Source organism: Ambystoma mexicanum, chromosome 1q (genome assembly GCF_040938575.1).
Source record: "Ambystoma mexicanum isolate Mex_15411 chromosome 1q, UKY_AmexF1_1, whole genome shotgun sequence".
Lineage (NCBI taxonomy): Eukaryota > Metazoa > Chordata > Amphibia > Caudata > Ambystomatidae > Ambystoma > Ambystoma mexicanum.
The window spans coordinates 1,389,991,570-1,390,013,518 of NC_090922.1; the positions used below are offsets into that span (position 1 = coordinate 1,389,991,570).

General features: G+C 42.9%; 1 protein-coding gene across 1 annotated transcript in view; it reads right to left on the minus strand.

The window, feature by feature from the left end:
- Positions 1–21,949, minus strand: part of LOC138547970 (cytochrome P450 4B1-like) — a 283,416-nt gene that overhangs the window by 218,429 nt on the left and 43,038 nt on the right. The window contains exons 3-4 of the mRNA XM_069642247.1: positions 10,996–11,040; positions 7,705–7,832 (exon numbers count right to left, since the gene is read on the minus strand). Coding sequence (XP_069498348.1) covers positions 7,705–7,832; positions 10,996–11,040 — 173 coding nt within the window. The remainder of the gene's footprint in view (positions 1–7,704; positions 7,833–10,995; positions 11,041–21,949) is intronic.

Consider the following 21,949-nt stretch of genomic DNA (forward strand, 5'->3'; position numbering starts at 1 on the left):
ATAATTTTTGTTTACAGTTGTTTTCTACAATACAATCAACAATGCAACAACAATGTGCTAAAAAGAATAATTGTGTGCAGGGATGTAAACTTTCTAAATATAATATTTTTAAAAGCTGTGTTGCCAACCGTGTACATATAAATAGTGCAGATAATACAACAATTCCTGTTATAATACTTATAATAGAAAATGTGCAATTTCCTATAGGAGTTGTGACAACTGAACACATTGATAGAACTGATAATATTATAAGTGAAAGCAATAAAAGAAAAAAATGTATCAAATCTGTTGGTAGCCAGTGAAAAACTAAGTTTTAGAAGAAAGGAAAGTGAATGTGCTATTGATTAGACACAGAGGAATACAGATATATTCAAAAAGATTTTCCACTCTCTAGTTTTTACAAATCTTTGGAGAAGTGTGAAACCAAAATCTAGATATGTTGTAAAGCATTTTTTGCTAAAGAAAAATGTAGAAGTAATAATTAAAAAACCTTTTCATATCAAAAGAACATTTTTCATTTTTTTATTTTATAAACTTAAGAAATTACTTAAGGTGACTACACCATTCCACAGAACTATAGGAACAGTTCATGTACTTACACGTGACTTCTTTTGTGATGTGTTTGGCAGAGGGTGGAAACACACTTCTCATACAGAACTTTTTTTATTGAGGAGAGTTAAATTCATGTAAAGAATGTGCCCCGTGCTATTGATGAGAGTGGATGTAGCTATGAAGTCCAAAATGGTGTGATTTCTAAAAAAGAAGAAATCCTAAGGTCTAATGATACAGAAATTGAACGTTTAGGTCTTTCTAGAATAAAAAATAAAAATCAACGTGAGATACGGATGTGCAATTTGTTGTACAATATTGATACATTTTCTTGTAATTTTAAAGAGATTTTTGAAAGTTTTGCACAAAAATAATGTTCAAAGACAGATCAGGGTCAGATCTTGGTCACTCTGTAGCTTGTCTTGATAAAAAGTAGTTCTAAGAGTAACTTTTATCATATACGGATGCTGGCTGAACATCATACTAAAATAAAATACCTTCTAGTTAAACTGTATAAGTGCAAAACACCAAGTATGTCCCTTGTACTTTTAAATTAAACACTTATGATTGGAACTGTAGAAAGTTTAGTCTCTACAGTGCAAATGAAAAAAATCATGCATTTAAAAGAGTAATTACAGGAAGTGGAAATTGTGATCTTTGGCTTTCAAAGGATCTGTTTTTCAACAGTATAAAAGAAGTATTGCAATGTTTGAGTTTTCTTCCACTGAAAGACCTGACATTGTTTACATATCTCGTTGACACAGTTTGAATAAGACTCTAGTGCAACTTGTGTACTTTGAGGAAATTAAACACAATCTAGATGATTGGAAAGAACTTTAACTGTATTTGTTTGTAGAAGAATGATTTGACACAATTGAGACACTTTATTTTTGTAGATACTGTGTTGGGTTTTATAATCAAACAAGTATTCATCCAAGAAGTGTCTTGAACGACATGTTAGTGCCAGATAGCCCTGTTACGCTTCAGAAATTGAACATGTTTGAAGTGATTGAATTGCAAACTGTTCATCCTTTATAATGTATTGTTGGATTGCAAAATAAGATGTCAAATATGCCTAAAAAATCATTTTGTTATAGGCAGTGTTGTGTATTTACCTCCCAATTTGGAAGAAAATGTCCAACCTCTAGGAGTGAAGTGTGACATTGCAGATTCTATGTTTGTTTTAGTAAACGGTGTTGCCACAAAAATTAAGAACATTTGGCAGCAGCTTACAGATTTTGGAAAGGTGAAAAATGCATTGGTTTTTCTATTGGAGCACAATGATTTATACTACGGCAGTCTGACTGTACCAGACTTGTCTATGGTTGATCTTGAGTCAACAAACAAAAGCAGTGAAGGTCAGTTCCAATGTCTATCTGTTGCAGAAGGGAATAGTTTTAATGAACATTGCACTATTCATCCTCTACACTCACATGAGGTCATGGGCGACAGTTTAGAATTGTATCAAATGAAAGCAACGAAAGGTTAACCAATCCACTGATTGGTGCACCAATCATTGTGGGACAAGACGTTACAAGCTTGTTGTTTGCCTATGCTTTTTCCTACTGGAACAGGAGGCAGATTGGATGATAATAAAGTTCCAATTTCTTCTTCAGAATATCCTTGTACAAGAATGTATTCTGAAGATTCCTGATTCCACAATGTTGAATATATTTTTCACTTATTGTATGAAAGTGAATTTTAAACATTATGTTATGCTGTTGCTCATACACTTCAAACAGGAACAAGATTTCAAAATCTTTCTATATGTGAGATACTGCAACAAGTGAAAGAAGAAAATTAAGTTTTAGAGGGTAAAGCTACCAATATTTTTGCCACAATGAGAGGAAGCAAGGAATACTGGTATAGAGGTCAGATGCATGAGCAGAAACTTGGGCCCTCCAACTTGGTTTGCGACTTTAAGTTGCGCTGATTATGGTTGGGATGATCTTGCAGAGTCGATTCTTGAAAGTAATCCACAGAAATAAGACATAGAACACATGACACCAGGAGAATTGTGTTCCATGGACCCGGTAAGTGTATAGCAATTCTTTCATCACACTTAATATGTGGAACATTTCTTTTGGAGGAAAGAGTACCAGGGTCCTCAGTTTGGTAAAGAAAGTGATGGCTGTGTGATGGAGTTTATAGAAAAATATGTTACTTGTTCCATTCCTGCTCGGTGTGAATGCTGATATATAGAACAAGGTAGAAAGATTTCAAAGGTAATCATGTGGTAAGTACTGTCAGAGTAAAGACAAGTACTGCACTCAGTGCAGATTTCGCTTTCTAAGGCCTGTGACACCAGCTGGTCGAGAGAATAGTTTGATGTCATCTGTTTGACACCATGTTACTGGTAAGTCACCGTAAACTACCTATCATTTAAAAACAGATAAGGAATGCCAATTTATTAGTGATTACAATCCTCTCATTGCTCAGCTTTGGAATGCAAACACTGATGTACAGTATATTGCTGATGATACAACAGCTGTTACTCGTTATGGAACAGCATACACGACCAAAGCTGAAAAGAGCGATGCAGCTGAAGTATGGGCAGAGTTATCAACAGATAAAAGTCTTAGTCCGAAATTTCTATGCTTTGGTCTGAAGATGCTCTCACATAGAGCGTGTGGTAGCTATGAAGCTGCAGATCAGCTAACTAGTTTTCCTCTGTCTGGACATAGCATTAATGTACTTTGGTTAAGTCTTTGCCCACCTAGTACTCGAAATCGTGTACTGAAGCCTTTGATTGAAATTCAGCAGTTAGCTGAAACTGTACCTGAAAGTACAGTGATTCTGAAAACCAACTTGATTGATACAAATTATCCAAATTGATCTGCAGAATTGTAGGATCTTTGTTTATATGTAGTATCCGAATGCTACTCATATCAAAATATTGCAGCAAACAGTGACACAGGACAGTTTAAAGTACATGGATGTACTGCTTGACTAGTGAGACATGAGAAGGAAAGTCTCATCAACCACATGAAACTGTCTTGCCAAACTGCAGAGAAAAAGGAATTGTTTCATTTCGGTCTTTTGCTGTTGTTCTTCCCATGGCATAGAGAGAGTGATTTGCTTGAAAGTTTTGAATCTTTTGAAGAACAATTTTTTGCAAAAAAAAAGCCTAATTGCATATCCAAATGTTGAGTAGTACTTGGAGTTACTGGAGAAATAATTATGTCAAGAAGGACATTTGACAGCTGAATTGGCAGTCAAGCTCCTCCACCAGGAAGTCAAATTGTGTTTGATGAGCCAATTATTCAAACTGATGTTGAGCTTGCCATGGAAGAAGTAGAACGTGCCATGCAACAAACAAAGTTACAGATGCAAATTATGATGAAATAGTAAACTAAATATAGAGCAAAAAGAAGTGTATTATAAAATCCAAGATAGGTTCTTGCATGGTTTACTGCATGACAGGCATGAATGTTCTTGTGTCCAAAACAAACCTCTATTAATGTATGTTAGTGGACAGGCAGGAACAGGTAATTCCTTTTAATTCATGCAATAAGAGCTATGATCAAAATAATTTACCTGATTGCTCTGTGTCATGTATTGTAACTGTTCCAACAGGTTTAGCAGAATTCAATGTAGAGGATGTTACTTTCCATCGATGGTTGATGCTAGCAGTGGAGAATGACATCAAACTAGTGTACCAAAAACTTGTATCAAGTGCAGCACAAGAAGTAGGAAAAGTTCTAAGAAAATTGAATAGCTTGATTGTAGATGAAGTAAGCATGGTGTCTAACTTGATGTTAGCTTTCATTCACTTGTGAATACAAGAGGTTTTGAAGACTGACTACAACATTTTATTTGGAGGTAAACATGTACTTGTTTTTGGATACTTGTTACAATTAACTCCTGTGAAAGGTCAACCAGTTTTCAAGATGCTGCAATCTAAGGATATTTAAAAAAAATAGGCAGTATTGCTAATTTTAACCTTCGGAATTGAGTTGAATTCCAGGAACTTACCATTAATATGAGGCAATCTGCTCACTTACAGTATGCAGAAATGCTTCATAAGATTGCATAAGTGTTCTTGAGGATAATGTTAAAGCAGTCTTAAAGGGAAGACTGATTTCTAACATATTTCATGCAGATTGCATTGCGCCTGATGTCATGTTGACTCTTCAGGAAAGAAAAATGTCTTGTGTTGCTTTGATGTGTCCACTTGCAGAGTGTCACAAATTCAACTCTATAATGCTGCTGTTAGAGAAGCAAAATATTGTGGAGATAAAATGTGATGCTTTAGATAGTCATGTTATGCCATTAGAGTTGGACAAAAGAGCCAAAGCTTGATTAGTTCAACTACATGATATAATTTCTAAAACAGCAGGTCTAGAAGCAGTTTCAAAACTGTGCATCAATGCACTCGTATAGTTAAAGAGGATCTGGTATGTAGAAATTGGTCTAGCCAATGGAGCAATGGGAAGAGTGATAGCATTTCACACTTTCCCTCACAGTACAAATATTGAACATGTTGAAGTTAAGCTTGATCGTGTAGAAGGAAGTCATTTGATTGATCTGACCTCTGCGCCTTTCATGCTTTTTAATAATACCTTTGGGAAAAGAGCCCAATTTCCATTGTGCTCTGCATAGCGCTTACTATTCATAAAACACAAGGGGTGACTTTAGAAGCAGCACTTATTGGCATTGTTCATACAGTGTTCCAAAAAGGAATGTCATATGTAGCTCTGTCACGTGGGAAAGATATTGAAGGTTTATTTTTTAATAAACTTTGATTAAAATAATTACAGCTGATATTTCTTGCATTGAAGAATATAATAGTTTAAATGTACTGTTAGCTCCTTACCTGAACCGGCTAAGCACTTAGCCACGAACCAATACATTCAAGTAAAATAATTTCTCATAAGACTAAAAAACAAGACAATCTACCAAAGTTGAATATTATTCAACTATGGCATACTGCCATTGTAGAATTAGTAATGAAAAAGGAGTTGAATGCTATTCAAATGCAACTTTGTGCATTTTGTTTTAAATGACAGCATTGATGCAAGAAAGAGCTTCCACATTAGACAAGCATTTATTAAAATATCTGTAAATGAAATGTAGTAGCTGTTGCAAGTGAAAATCAACAACTTTCTCAAAATAAACCAGAAGATAGTCAAGAATTTCTAATGAATGTCTTTGGTTTATTTCTACTGGAAACTTTTAGTATAGATAGATATGGATACATTAGTTACTAGTGGAAATATATATGTCCACAATGTAAGAAAGATTCCACTACTCAGGATATTTTGGAAAGATGTTTTATATATTTCTATCCCTGATCAGAGAAGTGTGAATTTTTCTGATCTTCAAACTAAAGATTTCCATGATATGCAATGCAGTGTCTACAGCTGTAATTTATAATCTACACTGAAAAATCTAGTTTTTTTAAAGCATGTACTAATTATGTTTCAAAGATACAGTACAGATGGTAGCAAAATTAACATGTCAATAATGAATTTTGCAAATAGTCAGAATTCTATTAGTAAGACAACTTTTAAGACGTGTGTAATTATTTTTCATGAGGGAATCCATTCACTGTGGACATTTCGCAAAGTGGGTGCGAACAGAAGAAGATTGGCTTGTCTGTAATGATTCTCTAGTCACACACCAAGCTAGATTGCCAAAGGGTTTAAAGAATGCTTACGTAATGTTATTGAACCAAAGTTTTAAAAAATATGTTTTATATTATATGTGAATAAAAACATGCAAAATAAAAGTTTGAAAAGGAAGAATAGGCTAATACAAGTTTTATGTAAAGTAGATTGTTACTAGTATGAAATCAATGTAGAGCTAATATTCATCAATACAGTCATCAGAAGAGAAAATAGCATTCTGCAATCTTCTTCTTCTGTTTTACTGAATAGGACATTGTATATTATAATCTGTACAAATGTTCCCTATAAGTACTAGGTTATATAAGTGGTTCCATGTACATTAACTTGAGTGTTAGGGAGTGTAGATAGTCATGAGAGTTTACATATGAAACAAGTAAACAGTAGGTGTAGATAAAAGAAAATAGAGTACAATATTTTGAAAATAAATGATATCTAACTATTAATAAGAGTTTTAGGGAAGGACTTAGATATATTGTGTCTTACTTGTCATGTGTGTAGGTGGCCAGCATACAGAGGCACACATCATTTTTAAACAGTATTCCAATTCAATAATAAAAATGATAATGCCTAGTTTAAGTGTTAGTTTGTTCAATGTTTAAAGATCTGCTATTTGCAGGGTGGACATTTTCAGAAAGGTTGTGCACTGTGTTGTGTCATTACACCATGCATGTTGTTTTATAGTATTTTACACAAAATTGTCACTAGCTTCTTAAGTGTAAAGGTGGCCAAAAAAAGGATGCACGTCAATTTGAAAATTAGTATTCTAATGACAATGTAGAGATAATTATTATAGTTTAAAATAAATTTTGATTTCATGAAAAAAGTATTCCACAATGCACACAACTATCTGTGCAAATAAGCAATTCTAATTTTTTTAAATTTCAAATATGATGTGTAGATTTTGAGATGTCATTATTAACTTATGTGTGTACATGACCAGACAAAGGACACACACATATTTCACAAGAAATCTCCCCTTCGCATTCCTCTCGCCCCAGTGGCCCTCTCCCCCTCCTCCACCCTCCATTTTACTTACACCCTCTCCTCTTTACCCTGCAGTTCCCTTCCCATCCTAGCACTTCACATTTCACACATACGGGCACTCCCTCCTCTTCTTAACACTTCTTGTCACTTCACTTGCAGAATCCGAATGTCACAATGCCGAGTAGGACAGTTATTGTTATCATTCACCCTTGTTCCCTCCCCCCTTTTTGTCTTACAGTGCCTTGAAACACCATTTGTTGTGTAGGCACCCTACAAATATCCAATAAATAAATAAATAAATTAAATCCCATGTTTATTGTGGTATGCAAAGTGTACCTCTGCCTTTGGAGCCAATTGTGTACTAAATGAATACTCAAAGTCAAATAAACTAAATAAAACTCTGGAGCCACAAGTAAAAATATCATATGGCTGCAGGTTGCATAGATGCATTTAAATGCATAGTCATTGCAATAACTCAGCTCCCTTATCTTTAAGACTAAATAACCTGTGCAAATTACTGGAAAGTGAAACAAAGACATACCAGCATCACTTTCATGGATCCTGAAATTATTTTAACATAAGGTTTCAAAACGTCGTAGTGGAATCCTGGAGTCAGCAGCCGGCGATGCTGTAGCCATTTTGGCCCGGACAAGACCAGTAATCCTTTGCCTGGTGGACACAAGAAAACAACAGGTAAGAGCAGAGGCTTCACTGTGAAATAAAGCACTTGGTGCACAATGCATTGCGCAAGTGACATAAGAGAATTAGCAATATTCTTCTTAAATGTAGTATTGTCAAGCTCTTTCATCCATCAAAAACACTTGGCGGTAGATGCCAGAGACCTGAGGTTGAGGTGCAGAATTCTTTGGTGCTCCATTTCATATTCAGAACTGACACATACATTTAAGTCCTAAAGCTACAGTTATCGATATATTCACTAGTAGTGCATTTGTAGCTGCAGTTAAGCCATTACCTCACAGAGGATGCTTTCAGTTAACATTGGCAGGCCCAGGCATGACAACGTCTGATATTACTGCTTGATACAGCTATCTCTCAGAGATCCCAGTGAGATGTGCTTTGGGCGGGGAGACACGGGTAATGGGTGGAAATGGCCAAAGGGATTACGTGGCATGGGTAGGTCAATAGGTGGGTAAATAACCAAAGAACATCCACACATTGTCTGTCTCCATCCTCACATGTCATCTCTTGCCTCGATTCCCTTCCCATGAAAATATTTTTATCTTATAGGCAGAGCTTTCAGTGCCACCCAATTGTCAAAACTGAAAAGAGGTTGAAAAGACAGATTGCAAAGAAAATATGGAACCTTCATTAAGGCTCATATTAAGTTCTCTTTCTGTTTCTCTTTCGAATTTGAAGACGTATGCTAATGGAAGTACAAGAAGAGTGAGATTAGGACCTGAGAAACTAGGCAAGAGAAAGGTAAGAGTAATGCACAGTTGCAGAGAGGTGTACTTGCAGAGAAAGATGTCAGAGAAGTGAAGAGGTGGGGGTGAGACTGGGAGGGGTGGGAGTAGGAGAGTGGTGGTAGCTAGGAAGGCAATGGTGTGTAGGAGAGGGATACTAAGTAAAAGTCAGGCTGAGAGAGTAAGAGGCTAGATTAGGACAGAGGCCAGATGTGATGGAGATTGGAAAGAGGCACAGATGGATGTGAGGTAAAGAGCAAATAGTGAGATGAAAACTGGGAGAGCATGGAGACCGGTGTCACGCATGGCAGTAATAATTTCTTGTAAGGGATGGTTCAAGTATCTTTGTTAAAGTTATGACTTTTATTCAGGTTAGGTTATGGGTAGGGGGTGCACTAACCTGGGTGTCTCAGGTTTTCAAACTAGCGATCAGTAACACCTGCTGCCAAAGGCTAACTATAGGGTAGGGCCCGGAGGCAAAGGCCTTAACTATCTGGCTGTTACTGGAGTTCTCCAAAGAGTTCCCCAACCTAACACTTCCCAGGTTCCAATAAGAATGATGTTTCTATTGTGCTAATATCAGGCACCTTTGTGCATTCTTTTGCTCTCAATTGATTGATTTCTCACCCACTCCCTGAACTTACTACTCCCTCTACTCTACTCTCACTCTCCCGTCTTTCCCCTCCTTTCTCTTTTCCTCCGATGTTGACACTCTTTTTTCACTCCATTATATTCACCCTTCTCTTGCATCTGATATTTGTTACTCTATCTCTGCCTCACGTTCGTTCTTGCTGCCTACGGTAGTCTCGGCCTACGGCTCCACCACTACCCACTGCACTACTTGACTGTAATATGTAATATGTGACCTACCGCTCCACTCCATCACTGTAACCCACAAGTGGTAGCAAATTATATCTCTGTATGTTTGTACCCAATGTATTTGTTGTAACTAAGCTTTAAGTTTAATTGTCCTGTTGTTCTCAGCTACCTAAGCTACTCTCTCCTCACTCCTCTCCACCCTCAACCTCTCCCTTCCTATCTCCTATCCTTCCCCTTTCCTCTCCTCTCGCAACACATCTCACCTCTTTTCACCTCTATCCTCACCTCATCCCCCTCCTCTTCTCTCCACTCTCCTCCTAACACCAACACCTACTCCTTCTCACACTTCTACCTACAATCACCCTCAGACCCTTCCTCACATCCACAGATTCAAACTTACAAACTGTACCACTTTCACAAACAACACCTCCCATGCCCCATCTCTACAGTATAGTACAGGAAGTAACACAACCACTCTGCACAATTACATAGATGATTAGGGTTTCTAAATTAGGCAACCTAGAAGAAAGGAGGATATGTAAAGAAGGCGAATCAAAAATACTTGAGATGGAAAGAGAGAAGGATATGCACAGAAGATGGAATTTGTAGAAACTGGAAAGGCAGCAGGAGTTACTAGTGGGACAGGGGTAAGGATACAAGGTTAGTGAGAGGGGAGGGGACAATATGAAGAGGGATGACCTGGAGCATGAAAATGGAAAATAAAAAAAAGAATACAGTGACAGAGTGGGAGAGTAGGATCTGACAGAATAATCTGAGCACATGGCGAGACAAGGATATGTGCTAAAAAATAAGGGTGTGCTAGAATGAACTTTGAAGATCAGCCCTGTGGACGCCTTGCAATGCGACCAGGTGAAACATTAGCAGAATAGCCAATGGATTCAGTTCTACCACAGAGCTTAAGTCGTAAGGATTTCATTTAGTGATCCCACAAAAGTACATGTCAAACTGATCAATTATTTTTCCCAGAAAAGGTCATTAGTATTGCTCTAATTATTATTGGTGTAGTGCTACTTCAATTTCCAAAACAACTCAGAACCTACTTTAGAGGCTGGCTAATGCAGAGATTAATTTGGCCCATGCATAATTATCCTAAGTCAAGTCACATTGGCCCAATTCATCTGTGCAGATCATGCCCAAATAATGTTTTCTCCAGGACAAAAACTTGTCCAGGAGAGCTGCCTTTGTACCTTGGGCCACCATCATTGGAAATCTCTGCCGTGCATGCGTGCAAATAGTGGATATTGAACCTCACTCACTGCATGTGTTGATTATCATTTTCTGCATGTTTTGAAGACTAATTCGAAAGGATGTCCAAACTGCAGAATGTGTGCCTAAGTTGTTTAGTGCGTACAACTGATTGATCTGGCCCACTATGTGATCCCCTCCTTTTAAGGACACTCACCGACCCCTCCCTATGATCCCACTTTGCAGGTTTGAGAAATACTATACATATATTTCTAGAATTTAAATGTGTGAGTCTTTTGAAATGAAGGCTCATACTCTTGCTGTAGACATTCATTTCTTGCCTATAATATTTATGGGAAAAGTGGAAAAAACTAAAAACTTACCGATCCATGGAATAAGGAAATCATAGGCCAATCTGTCCTTGGGATCTGAAAAAGTGAACATAGAAGAAAGAGGTTTCATGAACAAAGCGAAAACAAGTACTTTATGACATTAACAAACATTGCATAATTTTGAGGCAGACTCATATGGTTCATAGTGATAGTTTCGACAGTTAAAGTTTCGACATACAAACGTTCCGACACAAAAGCATCAAAAAAAAGTTTCAAATGCATTATTTTTTTTTAATGGGGGATTCCCCCCCCCCCGAACCCCCCCCCGTTTTCTTTTTAAAACAAACTTTTTTTTTAACTTTCACACAAAACAAAAATAAAAACCATAACATGAAAAAAAAATGCATTCAAAACTTTTTTATTCGGAACTTTGTATTCAGAAATTTTGTATGTCGAAACTATTTTTTCGAAAGTACTCCGACTCATACCAATGTTATGAGAATGGTTGTTGTGACAAATAAAAGATGTTAGCATTATCTAATTAAACCTTATAAACTAAGAGCGTGGTTATTATTTTAGGATAATGAACTGTCCACAAGTTGCTGACCAAGGCAAAACTGAGGGTTATTCATTGGGGAAGGTTAATTAGCCCAATCGATATTGACCCCATCCTAGGTCTATAATGCATGGTGTTTGCACATGGTGTTCTAGCACATGGACATTGATTTTATTGTATTGTGAACGATAAGCTCACAAAAGTTACTTGTGATGTTAATTATACTTTACACATTTTGAGGTTCATTGAGGTTTGTTAGTTCAAGGAAATTAATTGCACATGTTCCTCTCCGCTCTTGCACAGCTGAAGACAATTGTTTGTGTGGTTTGTCAGATTACTTCTTAAGTGTGAATGCTTGGAATGATTAAAGACTGCATTCAGAGAATTCTAAATTGTTGATAGAAGGTCTAAAGTAGATTCCATGAACTAATAATTAGATGGGCTGCTAGTGAAACAATTAATTATTGAACCCTACAATAAAAACACAAACAGAAGAAATATAAGATGCATAGAGAATAAACACAAATATGCAAATTAACCTTCAGGGGAGAGATAGCTGCCACCAATCTACTCCTACACAATTAAGAGAGCCTCCTACTTCTTGAAAACCAATCAGGTATTCACTCAAACAAGGAGTACCGAAAAAATTCTCCTTTTCACAAAGACAAAATGCAGAAAGTGCTTGACAACAATACACCAAGAGCCCTAGTCAACCAGCAAAGACTAATTGAATGATTACAATCGCAAATGAAAGGAGGGTACTTGTTCGAGGAGCAAACCCTGAGGATTAAACTAGGAAAATTCAACACAACATTTTCTCCATTAGCATACAGTAGCTCATAGGTCGAGTAGAGCTCCATGTCCTCTCTCACTTAGACTGTTGTAATAGTCTCTATATAAGAATAAACAAAACCAACTACCTGACCATCTATGGAAGGACTTTCTTTCTCTCAAGTATACATAACCAATAAGGTCCACCCAACTGGATTATAGTAATGCAGGGCCTTTATTCCAGGCAGCGTGTCTGCGGCACGCATATGACATTACATGGGCAATTACAAAAGCAAAGAGGTCTAGAGCCCCAGCACCTGATGGACTTGGTCCTGTTTTTATTGACCTCAAACTCTGGTGGGACTTCTACACGCACTGTTTGATTCAATGTTTGCAACCCATCAGAGTATTATTCCCATATATAAAAACAGAGATATTAACGATCCATGGAACTATAGGCCAAACACACTTTTGGATGCGTCCAGTAAATTGTTTGCCTCCCTTATTTTAAGGGACCTGAATGGTTAGTTGAGGCATCTTGGTGTGATTTTAGACACTTTATAGGCACTGCTTTAAACACAACAATTATGGCACATTAAAAAGCATCCATAAGAAAAGGTGGCACAAGTACCATTTCAATGGTGTCTTTGAACATGAGAAGCACTTCTGAGAGGGTCAATAGAGATAGACTTTGGAATAAATTGCTGGCTTGGGGTGTGCCACTGAAATTGATTCAATTGCTGATAGTTTTACACCATAGGACCTCTATCAGGGTAAGGCTCATGGGGAGGGTATGGTGTACAGACCAGTTTGGACCATTGTTGGCCTAAAGCAAGGCTGGGTCCTGGCCCCTGCCCTCTTCAATCCATATATCTCTGATATTGGTGGTCTGTGGTTATTGGGCACTACTTATCCGGTCAAGCAGGGTCATCTTAAACTTGACTGGTTGGCATTTGCCAATGACCTGATTTTTCGATAAAACACCTATCAGGCTACAGAGGAAATTGAACCTTTTTTAAATATGCAACAGAAAACAATCTTCTGGTAAATCATGAAAAATAAAAAATAGTTATCTTCGCCAATACGTTTAGACCTAAGCTCACCGGTACCCTTGTTGTCGGACTGCCACACTACGAGTCTGCCTACTGGGCGCAGCAGCCACGGTAGGCAGAACCATCATGGTGCCGGAGCTTCCGTCTCCCCACTCCCATAGAGTCCTATGGGACTCTATGGGAATGTTGAATTACGAAATACGGCACCTGCTTCCCGATCTGCCAGGACTTGTAATGTTCCGGTGGCACCGGAAAGTCAGGTGCCGGATTCAGTGTTACAGGTTTGGCAGCAACCTCATAATGAGACCCCATGTTTTGGCAGGTGGGAGATCAGAGGTTTGTAAGAGTGCTTTCTATTAGATACTTGGGATTTAATGTAACTAATAAAGAGTCTATCTCAGAGTGGAAGACATTTTTGAGAACTAAATCCCGTCCTCTGATTTCCCAGCAAAAATGAATATATAATCAGTTATGTAAGTACTTGCTTCTCCCAGCCATCCGTTTCTGCCTGGTCAAGGTGGAACTGTGTATTCTTTATGGCCGGACAAGACCTTGTTTGATTTTGGCCCGTATTTAGATACTCTACAGGGCATAGTTTGGTAGGAAACCCTGGACCTATCGAAGTCTATCCCCAACGTGGCTATCAGACACGAGTTGGGATTGATTTCACTCCATTACAGGATCCTTTGGAGATAATTGTCATGCTACGCAAAAATAATTAGTACTCCAATTAACTCTCTGACTCTCTATACTTAGATCTGGGGGAAATTATGAGAGCTAAGTCCTTGCATTATGTACATTCGTTTGGGTAGAGGATGACCAAACTCCTGGAAGCCATCCACTCCTAGGTGGAAGAACCTGTATTGTGACCAAATCTAAGACAAAGGGCCTCATCATGATTTGGGATGTATCCCGGCTTTAATACCGGCCGACTGTAATAGCCTTAGCATCCACCGGTCTGGCGGTATTACCGCTGGATCACAGTTTGTGCATTAACAGTAAATCCCCATTCCCCATTGGGTCCATTGGATCCAATAAGGCATTTTCAGCGCTAATACTGCGGGCCAATAGAGCCGGCGGTAATACTGCCGAAAACAGGGCGCTAAACGGGATTTTCACCTCTAGTAAAAAGCTTGAGGTAAAACAGCCCATTTAGTGCCCAACTCATGATAGGGCCAGCCCTTAAATGTGGTGGTAATACCATTACCACCACATTTTTAAGGGCTACAGCCCAACTCATGATAAAGCCCAGTCTAAATTATTTGCTCTGGATTGGTCGGTAACAACCGAATGTCTGAATTGCTTCCATACTTATAAGGAGTATGCACAATTTCCTAGAAGGAGAGACAGTCTACCTAAGTACATCTGCCTTTGTTCCATGTAACAAGGTTCACAGCTTTTACATACGATTCCGATGAAACGAGATGCCAACTCTAGAGCGCTTGGGTAGTTGGAAGAGAAGAGGAGTAGACTCATCCTTAAACCATCAATTGTAGCTTTTATAAATGCACATCCACTTTGGAAATACTCAAGCATTTGGTCTTGGAATACCCAAAGTTGATTGACCTGAGAACATCCCATTTTAAAACTGTAGTGCCTGAGCGTTCTTTTTGGACGGTGGAAGGTTTTGTGAGGTGATAGTGTTTCGTTAATTATGACACTGTATAGATTTTTCATGGACGTGTTTAAGAGGATTGATGATGGTCTGTATTGTGTAGTATTTATTCAATCTTTACCTTACTCTGTGTTACTTATTTCTGCCATTTCTTTTATTGTAACATGGTGTAAGGTTTATATTTTGCAAACCAAAACCACAATTAAAAAAAAAAAGAAACAAAGCAAACTTGCTGCTCGTGGGGAAAAATGGCTTCATTTCACCAATACTCTAGGATTACTTGGGGGGTAATTCATAGAATTCAGCGCAGAAGCAGCGCACGCGGCTGGCGCAGAGAGGGAGCGTGCGCCAGTGTGCACCAGCCATGTGCGCTAAACAGCATTCTGACGTACCGTATATTCATGGATTTCTAAAGCAATTTTCAGCCGTGGCGCAGTGAACATCCTGCAGCGCCAGTTACACGCCCAATAACGCCCCTTGCACAAGGAAAAGCCATTGAAAATCCCCAATACGGTGAAAAGGGCGCAAAGGGCCGCGCTAACCCTGGGCCAGTTTACAGGCCCGCTACACTGTAATCGCATGAAAAACTACACGTACCCCGCTCACCGCAGTCAAAACGTGTGAAAATGTACTCGCGCACCCCCGTGAATACGGGTACCCCGCTCACGGCAGCCAAAACACATGAAAATCTCCCCGCGCACCTCCTTCTATATGCGTACCCTGCTCGCAACAGCAAAATCGTGTGTAAAACTCCCTGTGCATCCCTCAGAATATGCGTACCCGCTCGCGCCAGCGAAATCGCGTGTAAAACTCCCCACGCACCCCTCGGAATACGCATACCCCACTCATACCAGCAAAAACGCGTGTATAACTTCCTGCGCACCCCTCAGAATATGAGTACCCCGCTCGGGAGAGCCAAAACATGTGAGAATCTCCCCGTGCACCCCCTTCGTTAACGTACCCCACTTGTGACAGCCAAAACGTGTGGAAATCAACTTGCGCACCCCCTTCAATACGCGTACTCTGCCTATGCCAGGCAAATTGCGTGGAAAATGTCCACACTGTGGTGTGGGCTGCCTGCGGGTCATGGTCTGCGGTGATGGGCTGCCTGCGGGTCATGGTCAGGGTGGATGGGCTGTCTGCGGGTCATGGGGAGGGTGGACGCTACTGGGCTGGCGTGAGCGGGGTACGCGTATTCCGGGGGTGCGCGTGGAGTTTCATACCCTATTGGCCTGGCGCAAGCGGGGTACACGTATTCCGGGGGTGCGTGTGGAGTTTCACACACTATTGGCCTGGCGCGAGCGGGGTACGCGTATTCAAGGGGGTGTGCATGGTGTTTCACATGCGATTGGCCTGGCGTGAGCGGGGTACGCGTAAGCCCGGGGGGGCGTGTGGTGTTTCACATGCTATTGGCCTGGCGCGAGCGAGGTCCGCGTATTCAAGGGGGTGCGCGGGGAGTTTCACACGCTATTGGCCTGGCACGAGCAGGGTATGCGATTTGGCATTGTGGGCACCCCCGGGTGTGCCCCTTCTCCCCTCTCCATGCCCCGCAGGCAGCCCACACCACAGGGGACCACCCTACACCCCTGGGCATGCCCCGCGGGCAGCCCATCACCCCAGACCATGACCCGCAGGCAGGCCACATGGCACCATGCACTTGGAAGCCCCGATGGAATCCTCTGGGGCTGTCGTGCACGTGCCCTGCTTGATGATGCCTGCACGTCCTCCATCTGCTGGGGTCCTGTTGGTGGGTGACCACCCCTGCTGGACCTCTGACTCCCGACTGTTGCAGGGATGTGTCCTCTACCAGCCTGGCCACTGGCTCAGGGGCAGCTCCACAGGGGGCCCAGGTGATACTTGGGCGGGAAGATCCCATGGATGATGACTGGCGCACAGGGGGTTCAGTTGAGGAGGGGGTTGCAAGAAGTTCCAGCACATGGAAGAACCCAGTGCCGACGACCTGTCCTAGTAGGGCGATGCGGCCAAAGAGGGATTTTAAATGATGTGCACTGTCCAGACGAGAACCCTGCATGTCATCCCGAATCCCACATTGGCGCAACGCCACTCCAGCTAGGACAGGCTCTATCCGGTCACTGATTGCAACGTCCGCAGGGAGAGGAAGTCCAGTTGTTGTATGCACATCCCCTCCCTGAAAACGGGTCTGGATAGAGGCATCCATGCTGGTGCTGGATGATGCAGTCACAGGATCGGGGACAGGATTACACACAGGGACCTACACGGTGGCCTGTGCAGCCTCCTGTCCCTGCCCCTGGACTGCACCACTAGCACCAGTGGAATCCCCCCTCCAAGCCCCATGCTTGGCCCTTCCACGGCCTCCTCCTCAACCGAACCCCCCACCAACCTGGATGACTCTGTGCCATCTTCCTCCATAGGCCCCTGTGGGGGCTCGGTTGCCCGTGGACGCGGCATCAGACTCCTCACTCCCGGAAGAGATCACTACGTGGGAGGGGAGCTGGGCCTTGCGTCTCTGGCTGGTGGTGGGATCCCTGCCGCTGTGCTCCACAGCACCGTCTCCGCCCTTTTCATCAGTCGACGCTGCAGACAGGGAGAGACAGAACACAGGCATCAGGGCATTGTACAATGGTCGCATACACACATGACAGTTGCACATGAGTGGCAGTGTCAAACTTCACAGATGGCATCACACTCCCCAACACTCATATCATTAGAACCCACACACATGCACAAATTAACAGGAATGGTGCAGCAGGCAGCAGCATCCATACACACACCAGCATGAACATTCGAAGGTTGGCATGAGGTCACAAGCAACATGGGTAGTGCCCAACACATGCACACATGCCACCAGACAGACATGCATCTGTACATCTGCACCACCTGTCACAGTGCAATCATCGGCAAATATGTCACATCTGCCAATCGGGTTCCTACATGTCTGTGTCACATGCGTCCATGGTGTATCACAGTCGCACACATGTCAAACACACACGCACATGTATGCCGTGCACATACATGAAGGTGGAACCAGCATTCATATGTCACACCCCAACCATGCCATAGTACATTCACAGAAATGCTAACATGTGTGCATCTCCACATGCACTTGTGCATCATGCTTTGGAACACATACACCGTTGATGTGCATCATACATGACTGGACTCACATGCAGCACGGTCATGTCCCGGCACATACACATCCATACATGGCCCTTTTCAGACATATGTCCAAGCTGCACAGTCCTGGCACACCTCAACATGCACTGCGTCCAATAAGTACGCATGGACACTTACCGCTCGACTCCGAATGGGTCTCCCTCTTGAGGACGTGGCGGTGAAACGCTGAGTTAATGTGTTCCAGGACCCTCATGTCGTCGGTGGTAAGGTGGACCCCGCACCTCACTGCATCCACTGCTTACAAGAGGCGCTGGCTTTCCTGAGGGTCCTGGACCTGAAGTCCTCCCAGCGCTTACAGATGTGTGGTAGGTCGCAGGTTGCCACCCCCTCCGCGTTGATGGCAACCACGGTGTCCGTCCAGATCCTCTCCCGTCCAACCTTGTCGACACATGTTATTCCGAAGAGGGCATCATGATGCACTAGGACTTGCTCCACCAGGATGCCAACCTCTCCTGCTGTGAAGCTGGCAGCCCTCTGCCTCTCTGGCTGGGGGTTGCCAGTGGTCTCAGATGGTGTTACCCCCAACATGGCAACCCCTGAACCAGGTGTGGGTGGGCAACTGGGTCCTGGTACTGGGTTGTTGAGCGATGGAACTGCAGTCAGGAGTTTTCTGTTCCAGCAGGGGGGGTCACAGCAACTGGACCCTTGCAGATGGCTGACGTGCAGGCACCAAATAGCAAGGCACGTGGCCAGCAGCAGGCAGGCAGCAGAAGATGGCTGGTGGGAGTCGGCTCGGGGCTCTGGGGGGCAGGAAAATAGCCTTCTGTGCAGGAGCATGGTCTTCCGTGTGTTGTCGCGTGATCAGCTTGGTACGGAGTGATTTGGCACGTGAAAAAACAGCACGTCAGCCTGTAATTTGAGGAAAGGCTCTTAGCGCGTAAGCGCGTAAGTGACGTGACGCACGCGGGTGTTTCCCTCTGCACGGGTGCATAGTGAATCCGCACGTGCAAAAACAGAACATCTGGGTGTCACAACATGTAATTGGAGGAAAGGCCCTTAGGCGTAAGCGTGTAAGTGAAGTGGCACGCATGGGCGTTTCTGTGGGCAGGGTTTAAAGGTACGCATAGGACGCCATTTTCTTCTCAGTGCTTTTTGTGGAGAGCGAGCGTGTGATTCTTGTACTTCTTGTCGGTTCACATGCCATTACTTCACAACGGTTGCAGTGCGTACTCCTTGTTTACTCAGACAGCGTTCAATTCTTCTTTTGGCGGGGGTGCTGCCAACGCGCCCATGCACGTATTTTTCACGTTCTTTTTCCAGGCAGACAGTGAGTCGCTCACATATTTTTACACTATGGTTGCCCCCGGGTGTCGCGTACCCATTCAGAGGTCATTGTAGCCTGCGTTTAACATGCGTATGCTTTTTTGTGTTTCTTGGTGCCCCAGCGTACTGCGGGTCCTTAGTTCCACGCATGTGGGCTACCGAGGGGACGCGTGCACGTTAAATTTTGTTTTCAGGGTGCCTGAGTATTGCGTGAACCATCATATTCCCCCAGGTGTCACAGACAGCCTTGTTAGAGCACAGGGGTACGTATTCCATCGATTACCCTGCCCCCTTCATCCCAATTGCCCAGGACAATTGTTTACTGCACCTCCCATTCGCACAAGAACATCAGTGCCATGGTTGGGAGGCAACCAAGTGCTAAGGGAGGCAAAGGTGGCCGACCTCCAAGAGGTGTCCGCGGTAGGGGACGTGGCCAGTATGAGCAGGGTGGTCCAAGAGGCCAGTGTGTGGAAGACCAATCAGGGACACTTATGCCCCCCCAATGGGTCGGGGAGATGCAGCTGACACCATCCCAGCTCAGGCCCTGTTAACCCGGCCCAGATTGGTCACAGAACTGGCACGAGATGACTCACAAGCCGACTTCCATGTCACGAAGTCAAAGCCACATGTGGCGGTGAAAGTAGCTGTCACCAGGCCACATGGATCTGGGGCAGCAATGTCATCTGCTGCCCCAAGTAGCCAGGATGAGGAGGTTGCAGGGGCAGCTGCAGCTCAATCCACCCCGGCTCTAAGTCACCCAGCCGGGACAGTGTTGGTCCCAGACCATCACACCAAGGCAGTTGTGCTGCTTGGTCCTAGCAACAGCACCCAGCAGCCAATGACTGCAGTGAAACCTTTGGTCATCGTGCCATTGCCTGCTTCCAGTGCCCAGTCATCCTGCGCTTCAGCCCCTACCGACCACAGTGGTGTAAGCCACTCAGGGTCCACACCACCTCTCAAGAGGAAGAAGCGTGCTCTTGCAGAACAGGCTGGGACCCCAGACACGGCTCGCGCCTCCGGCACGTCAAGGAAGCAGAGTTTCGATGATGTGGAACTAGACGCACTTGTGGGCTATGTGTCAGCCCATGGCCGCGACATACTGGTGACTGCAGGGTGCAAGACTATGACTGCTCAACGTAGGGCCCACTGGCAGTGCATCGTGGACCAGATTAGTTCCCTTGGATTTGTGAAGCGCACAGCAGATGATTGCTCAAAGCGGTGAAATGACCTCAAACGCTGAGCAAAAAACAAGCTGGCTTCCAATTATGCTTCTACTCTGGTGACTGGCAGTGGGTCTCCACTAGAGGAGGATGAACTCACAGAACATGAGGCAATCGCTGGAGGGTTCATCGCAGAGGATCAAATCCAAGGTGTGGGAGACCTACCAGATCTTGTGGTAATGTCTGGTGAGTGGCCATGCGTGTGTGTGCAAACCATGTGTATGTTGCTCGGTTTATGTGTTCTGATTGAGTGCCAGGTCAGGCTGTGTAGTCATGACTGCTATAGGTCACCCATGTTGTGCCTCCAAACCATTCCCCGTCCTTGGGTTTGGGTTTCACAGTATCCCTACTGACCGCAGTAAACACTTTGCACCAGATGACTGCACTTGCCCTTCAACTGGCATAATGCTACAACATTGTTAATACTGTATTTCTTTTCATTCTGCCTGATTGATGGAATCATTTGCATGAATAACACACATTTTTGTGCCGTTCTGCCCCAAATTCACCATACTTCAGACATAGATTTCACCCCACAATGCCCCACATTTGTTAACTTTTTATGGGAATGATTTCATCAATCAGGCTGATTGACTTGTGTGGCCCTACACATGCACTGCACACAATCACTTCGGAGCCCTGTTTGAATGTTCAACATGACAATTGACTTGTGTCATGTCCAAGTGACCTACCATTGATGTATCCATGTACCTACCATCACTGTATTAGTAAACACTGGCTTTGTTGCAGCGTGCGACACGTGTTTTGTCACACTCTTTTGCATGTTCTATTTGATGATGTGCATCTCACATGGATGTGGGACAGTACTGATTTACTACCATCTGGATGTCCTTGTCAATTCTGCCATGGCTATGCTACGTGCCATCTGTGTGCTGGCATGTGTCATGTTTGTGGATTATCCATGCCACTCACAGGCTAATGTGTGATGAAGGTGCTATGCACCATGCAGCACATGTGTTGCTTTTCCATTTTGGAGTCCTCAGTGTTTGCTTTTAGGGTCCCCTTCCACTTCATTGCCAGTGCATGCATGCCAGAGTTAGTGTCATGCCTGACATGTGTCATTAATGTATTCGATGTATAGATTGTGATGCCTATGTGTGTCGGCTATGCTGTTCATGCCTGTCTTCATTACTTTTGTTTTATCTTTGTGCAGGTGATGAGGCACTAGATGCTGTTGAGGAGGAGGAGATGGCGCAGGGGCAGGAGTACTCAGAGCACCAACCAGGCAGCAGTGGAGGATGTGGAGTGGTGGCGCAGGAAAATCCATTAGTCCTACAGACCATCCTGTCCACGGGTCTCTCTGGGTACACCTCCGATGACCTCTATGGCTCAGGTGCTGAATCAGACATTG